The 6,823-nt window shown below is 51.2% G+C and overlaps 1 protein-coding gene across 1 annotated transcript in view; it reads left to right on the top strand.

Annotated features, from left to right (window-relative positions):
- Window positions 1-5,460: 5,460 nt before the first annotated feature.
- The window catches only part of LOC104272228 (guanine nucleotide-binding protein G(k) subunit alpha-like), a gene marked incomplete at both ends in the record, with an annotated part of 12,543 nt that continues 11,180 nt past the window's right edge, over window positions 5,461-6,823 (top strand). Inside the window, 2 exons of the mRNA XM_009867171.1 lie at window positions 5,461-5,503; window positions 5,607-5,748. Of these exons, the coding sequence (XP_009865473.1) occupies window positions 5,461-5,503; window positions 5,607-5,748 (185 nt within the window). The remainder of the gene's footprint in view (window positions 5,504-5,606; window positions 5,749-6,823) is intronic.

Here is a 6,823-nt window from a genome sequence, read left to right as displayed (position 1 = left end):
TTCCTGGTTCTGCGTTTCCTTTACAAACCTGGTAAAGTGATCCCGGGGGCTCGTGTTACTCATGTTTTTCAAAACGACGTTTCCTTAAAGAACCTGGAGCTCTTCATTTAATCTTGAGGCAGCGACAGCTTCGAGTGGTTTGTCCTGCAGCATCGGCTCCTCTTGCCTCCAAAGTCAGCCTGTGTGCCCTGTTTGATTTGTATATATTGTTTTTTGAGGGCTTTTTTTCCTCTTGTGTACTCAAAGCCTAAGTGCCAACCTAAGCTGTCCTGATTCCTGTTGACTTTTCTGACAACAGCCAGCTCAGTGCTACGACACCTCTCCTTCCTGTACCTTTTTTTTTTTCCCCTTTTTCCCCATTCCCAGCACCACATCTGTGATTTGTCACACCCCTCTTGCCCTTACGATATCCTGAGCTTTCCAGGGGTGCATTGAAACAAAACATCCTGTTGGTTTAGCCCCTTTTTTGGTGTTTTTTTTAGAGCCTGTTGGAGGGGAGGTGGTTCAGTTTGGAGCTTCGAAGATGTTGGAAATGTGGAGAAATTCCCGTGGATTTCGGAGTTCAGCGAGGCTCCCGGCAGGGGGAATGATCTGGCAAAGCTCCTGCCCTGCCGAGATTTTTCAAGCCGATACGGGCTGTTGCTGTAGAGACGAGCTGTGCGCGCTCTCCTCCAGAGGCCAGAAATCAGAAACATGTCCCTCCGTTCATTTTTTTTTTTGTTTTGGTCTTCCTTGCTTGTCGTTTCATGGAGATTCCTGGTGCATCTCCTCCGCGTTGTCTTAAATTCGTTTCGGCGGCGACGTGGGTTCTCTTCAAAAACTTTCAGGTGCTGCAGGGCTTTTCCCATTCATTGGGAAAGTGCAGTTTAATGCGGTTTTGTTACGGCTTTAGGGGGAAAAAACCCAAACCCTTAAAAAATAAGATTGTTAGTGCCTTCTGAAGCAGTGAACTGGAAGACGAAGGCAGGCTTTGACCTACCTTCTTCATTTTCCCCTTGGGATGAATTAAGAAATGGATTTAAGAGCAAGTGGCTCATGGCCGGGGCTGGTTTCTGAAGGGAAAGGTTGGGGACTGAGGGTTCTGCAGTGGCGGATTAGCTGCCCTGCGTGTAAGGGGGGTGCAAGCAGAGCCATGGGCTAAATAGGTTCTTTGCTGCTAATTTGGGAAAAGAGAAGTTAAAGACTTGTGCAATGTTTTTTTTCCACGGAGTTACGACATCCCCGCTTAGGTCAGCCTCGGCTTCTTGTGACGCAGCGCGATCCCTGCGTAGCCGTGCTAACTGGAGCAAGAAGGAAAGGTTTGCTTATCCTTTCGCAGCGAGAAACATCCCAGCAACGCTCCGAGTTTCACATTTTTTGAACCCAGGGTGATACAGTGTCATATTTCATAATTTCTTTTTATTTTTTTTTGACCTCTTTCTAGCTCCCTGCCTGCAAGCCCAGAGGCTTTGCCTGCAGAGTCCGTAAGAATTTCAGTGTAACTCTATCCCCACTCAGCATCTTCATCTCTACTGGATCAAAACCCCCTCTCTTTATACAAACCCTTTAAGGGCAGTCGGTAAAGGGAATGGTGGGTACATCTGCAGATGTTTAGGGCAGTTTGCAAGCATCAAAGAAAAGGAGTGAGACCTGGAGATGTTGAAGCTGGGACTGGAGAGTAAAGAGTAAAATGCAAACGGTCTGCGGTAGAGGGGGGAGAATAAGAATAAAAGTGCAGCCGTGAAGCGGGGAGTCCCTGAAGAAGGTAGTGCAGGTATCTCAGAGCAGACTAGGGCAGAGTTAATGCAGTTCTCTCGTTTTATTTTTTCCCCCAAGTGATGGAGAGGAGACGTGCCTGACGTCGGCCGTCTCGTGTCGAGCAGCTGCGGGCCTGGTGGGAGCTCCTGGCAAATGAGGAGCTGGAGGGCAAACATTTTTAAACGACTGCTTAACGAGGTGCCTCTCCTGACAGCTCCCAGGAGAGGACCTGGAACATCCAGAAAAACTCCTTTGGGAATAATTTCCCAGAGGAGATGACCTTCCTGCCCGGCCGTGCCCTCGTAGCTGTGACTGGAGGAGCTGGTTCTGGGCCGTGTGTTGGTGAGGGGAGAGTTTTCGAGGACGTGGGGCGCTGCTCCTGACCTTCGAAATCCCAGCGAGTAACCCCTGAGCAGCTGCTCTCCTCAGCTCCGCAGGGCTTGGAAATGAGGAGGAAGGGGGTTAACTGAATGCAGTTTTCGTGTCATATAACCAACTTGGCTGTGTTGTCACGGCATTTCATTGCATCTGATATTGTTTTGTCAGTCAAAGGACAGGCAGTGCGGGCTGAGCGTTGCCTACTGTGGCAGCAGACGATCTGAAGATAATCAGAGGAGGAAACGACAGCGTGGATGACGACGAGAAGTCAAAAGCCCCAGGGGTTACGCTCAGAAGCCTCTTCTGAGTTCCTGCCGTTGGGACTCCAGGTGGAATGCTGCTGCTTTGGGGACATGGACACTTTGGAATCGATCATGGGTGATGGCCGGGGAAATAAAAATGAGGGTTTGTGTTGCTCGCCAGGGTGGAAGCGCCGAGTCTACAGAGCGTCAGCGTTTTCACGTGTGAGCACGAACGCTGCCGCGCCAAGCGCCTGAGAAACCCCAAGTTCGCAGATCGAGCCGAGCCCTTCTTGGGGCCACCTCTGTTCAAATCCCTGCCTGAGGAAGAGGCACGGACGTCTTGGCGATAACAAAAGGAGAACCTCCCCCTCCAAGGAAGGATGCTCGCCGCAAGCCGCTGCTTTCAGACGGAGTCTCGCCGTAGCTGGCGCTTCAGGCCCCGGGATTTGCTTGGGTGGGAGGTGTTAACTCCAACATCTGAGCAGATTTGGGAGGATTCTGCTGAAACAGTGCTTCGTTTTTCATCGCTGATGCTCCTTGACTGGCTTTGAAGGTGGAATCTAGTTCACGCTGCCTGCTCTGCTGGAGGCTGAACAGGCAACGGCTTTTCTTTAAGGCTTAAGAGAAGAAAAGGAAGACAAAAAAAAACCAACCCGCAACCTGAATTGCGTTATGCTTAGGAATAATTTAAATTTCCAGTTCCTCGGTTGGCAGATGTCTGACTTGGCAGCCTGGCAGTGTTTTGTCAGGAGAGGCTCTAACCTGGTAACTCTTCTACCTCAACTAGAAGCTAATTGCTTTAAACGGAAACGATTTCCCTGCTGTTGTGTCACCATCCCTTGGAGTGGGGACACGTCCGGATGGATAAACTTGAGGCACATCTGAGTGTTTAAAGGTGTCGGAGCTCTTCGGTGTACGTCCTGACACCCCCAGGAGCCGGGCGGGAGAGGCACCGGGTGCTTGTTTGTTGAACGCCGACACGTTTCTCTTGTCACCTCTCCATTCTCTTGTGCAAAACGGATCCAAACCGGCAGAAATCCTTCGATCTGGCCACCCTGTGGCGGAGGCACAACCCCCACGGGTGAGGAGAATGAGTTAGGGCACCGTTTGATGTCAGTCATCTTGCGTTTGGCAGCTGAAGAACCTGCCCTCAAAGTGCTGGTCCTACTGTGAACGCTCTTGCTGGGTGAAGAAGCCAATTCCCATCGGCTCTGCTGGGCTGCTGAAGAGCTGTAAAAAAACCAAACAAAAACCAACCAACAAAACACATTTGGCCACTCGTTTGGTTTGAAGCTGCCGAAGCGCAAATAGGAAATGCTCCTTCAGCTTGAAAGTGACCTTGTCCGACACCGGGGAAACTTCTTCTGTTGTTATTAATACAGCGACGGATCCGCAGGAATCCCCGTCGACGTCTGGGAACCGACCGGAGTGGGCTTGGGAGTGGAAATAGAAGGGCCTGGCGGTTTGGCCTGTGTTGTCCCTAGTTCAGTCCTGCTGGTTAAGGACAGATCTGGGCTCAGGTTGGCCCCGAGGTGTTCATCACCGGTGAAAGAGCTCCTTTGTCTGGCTGTTGAGCAACTGTTCCAAAAGCAGGACTTGGGTTTGCTCCTTCCTGCTTTTATCAGCCCAAAGGCTTTTATTAGTGATATGGGGAAAAAAAAAAAACCACTGAAAGAATGCAAAATGTGAAGGGGAATAATCCGTACCTATCACAAACACGAGCCTGCAACGTCTTCAGGGGTTTGATTTCTTCGGTCTTCTGCCCGTGTGACATGAAGTTATGAGACCAAAAAGTGGATTCTGCTTTTTAACAAGTGCTGCTGCTGCTTCCCACCCCGTTCCCTGGAGCTTCAAGAGTGCAGGACTGAAGCTGGGACACCGTCTTGTTCTCTCTGGATGATGCTCTTTCCAGGAGGACCAGAAAGCTTTTCTGGTTTTTCGTTTCTGTTTTGTTTTGTTTTGTTTGTTTTTTTTTTAATCTGGAGAATTACCCCACAGCCTGATTTCTCATGCCGCCCCGGGTTAGCGTGCCAGCGCGGTGGGTGGACTCTGCAGGCTGCGACATCTCGGTACCTCGACGCTAGAAGCGAACGGGAGTCTTTTAGTCCAACCAGCACCTCTTGAGTCACGTATCCAAATCCAGGCAGGCTCAACTTCATTCCTTTGCCTTCAGCAAACCCAGTTCTGCGGCTCAGCCGGAGCCTTTTTGGCTGAGAAGCCCCGAAGCTGGTGGCTGGTCCGGCTTGTTTGCGATGAGCTCCTGGTGTTTCAGTCCCGGGAGGTTGATCCGGGACATGGGCAGCGATGCCTCGCGTGCCTTTCGCCTCCTTCGACTGCTGCAGAGCTCGGTCAATCCCGATACCGCGATGCTTTGGGATCCTTGAAGGTGTTGACTGCGCAGAGCCGCTGTGCCTGCGGTGTTTTGCGAGCCCTCTGCTATTTAACAGGAAAAGAAAAAAAGGAAAAGCCTGAAAACCAGACCGACTAGCTGTTTTGCAGACGGAGAGGGGATAACTTGCCCCCTGTCAGGTGTGCAGAGGTTTGGCAAGCCGGGTTTCTCCGCCTTTCTTTGGAGGAAGGCGCTTTGTGGTGCAGCCTGCGCGTCTGATCCTTCAACTGGGAATTGCCCCGTGGCCGTGGCTTGTTTCTGGGCTAAACCTGTGGGTCTCTTTATCCCCAGTTTCCCAGAATAAGAATCCTCACGTCATGGGAAATTGATAGAGAGTAGAGCTTGTTAATCGATTCGAATTTGCCTCGTGTTCGGGAGCGATGCCGGTTGTGTGCTGGTAAGGGATGGGGGGAGCCTGCCCACACACATTTGGATGGTTTTTGGTGACCTTTGGATGACTTTGTGCTAAAAAGGAGCTTGCAAGCTCCGCTTTGGTGTTCCTGCTCTGCCACTGTAATGTTTTTTGGGTTTTAATATCTTAAAACTGCTTTTAAGCCCCTGCTGGGAGGCTGGGGGGCAGCTGCTGGGGAGGAGCCCCTGGCAACAGTCGTCCTCCAGACCCTGTCAGCTTCTGTGTGGGACCTGGAAAGAGGACATTCTGCTTTTCCTTTTGTTTTCATGAACTGTTTCATTTTTTTTCTTTGTGCTTTTCAGGTGCTGGAGAGTCTGGGAAAAGCACCATCGTGAAGCAGATGAAGTAAGTGAGGGCACGGGCGCGCAAGCTGCGTCTTTGCACGGGGCAGAATAAGAAATCTGCCCCTCTGGGTTGGCTTGGGAATGATGGCTTGGGTTTCTTCCAGGATTATTCATGAGGATGGCTACTCGGAGGAGGAATGCAAACAATATAAAGTGGTTGTCTACAGCAATACTATCCAGTCCATCATTGCGATCATAAGAGCCATGGGAAGGCTAAAGATAGACTTTGGGGAAGTTGCCAGAGCAGTAAGTATTTCACTTATTTCCCTTCATCCGAGCCCGTGCTGTGAATTGTGTTAATGAGTCCTGGAAATTCAGTCTGTGATGCTCGGGGAGGAAACGTGTTTATTAGAAGAAACAGTAGAAAAAGACCTTCCATAATTTGTAACCCCTGGCTCACACAAAGTGTCAAGTGTTTTACTGAGGTTACAGGTAAGAAACTTCAGTGGTTTGGGACACTTCACAGAATCACAGAGTGTTGGGAGTTGGAAGGGACCTCTAGAGCTCATCCAGTCCAACCTCCTGCCAGAGCAGGACCACAGAATCTGGGGCAGGTCACAGAGAAACGCATCCAGATGGGTCTTGAAGGTCTCCAGAGACGGAGACTCCACACCCTCTCTGGGCAGCTTGTGCCGGGGCTCTGTCACCCTCACAGGAAAGAATTTCTTCCTCATGTTGAGGTGGAACTTGACGTGCTCTGGCGTGCATCCGCTGCCCCTTGTCCTGTCACAGGGCACAAGTGAAAAGAGCTTGTCCCTTCCTTCTTGACGCCCAGCCCTCATATATTTATACACGTTAATGAGATCCCCTCTCGATCTTCTCCAGACTGGAAAGCCCCCAGTCTCTCAGCTTTGCCTCGTAAGGCAGGTGTTCCAGTCCCTTCATCATCCTCGTGACCTTCCCTTGGACACTCTCAAGGAAATCCCTGTCCCTCTTGAACTGGGGAGCCCAGAACTGGATGCGGTCCTCCAGGCAAGGTCTCACCAGGGCAAAGTAGAGGAGGGAGGAGAGAACCAGTAGATTACTGGACACCCTCAGTGCAGCCACACTCTTCTGAATGAACCTTTTGAGGACTGAAGTCAAAGTCAGGGCCCTTCACTCACGTGTTAGCCCGGGCTGTTGCTGAGCTGCTGCGCTGAGCCCTCCCTGGCGTTCCCCTCGGCGCGTGTCGGAGCCCAGCCGTGATCTCAGCCTGCCTGCCGGAGCTGGAAAGAGGAAGATGTGGAAACCCCAAGTTCCTTCCTTGGTTGACCTCTGCCCAGGCTCAGCTGCCTTCGCAAAAGCAGAACCGAAGCCGAGTGCCAAGAATTCTTCCGTGTCC

This window comes from Apaloderma vittatum, unplaced genomic scaffold (genome assembly GCF_000703405.1).
Source record: "Apaloderma vittatum isolate BGI_N311 unplaced genomic scaffold, ASM70340v1 scaffold22450, whole genome shotgun sequence".
In the NCBI taxonomy this organism is placed as follows: domain Eukaryota; kingdom Metazoa; phylum Chordata; class Aves; order Trogoniformes; family Trogonidae; genus Apaloderma; species Apaloderma vittatum.
Note: the sequence above shows the minus strand (reverse complement) of the source record. Positions and strands in the feature narration are given on the sequence as shown.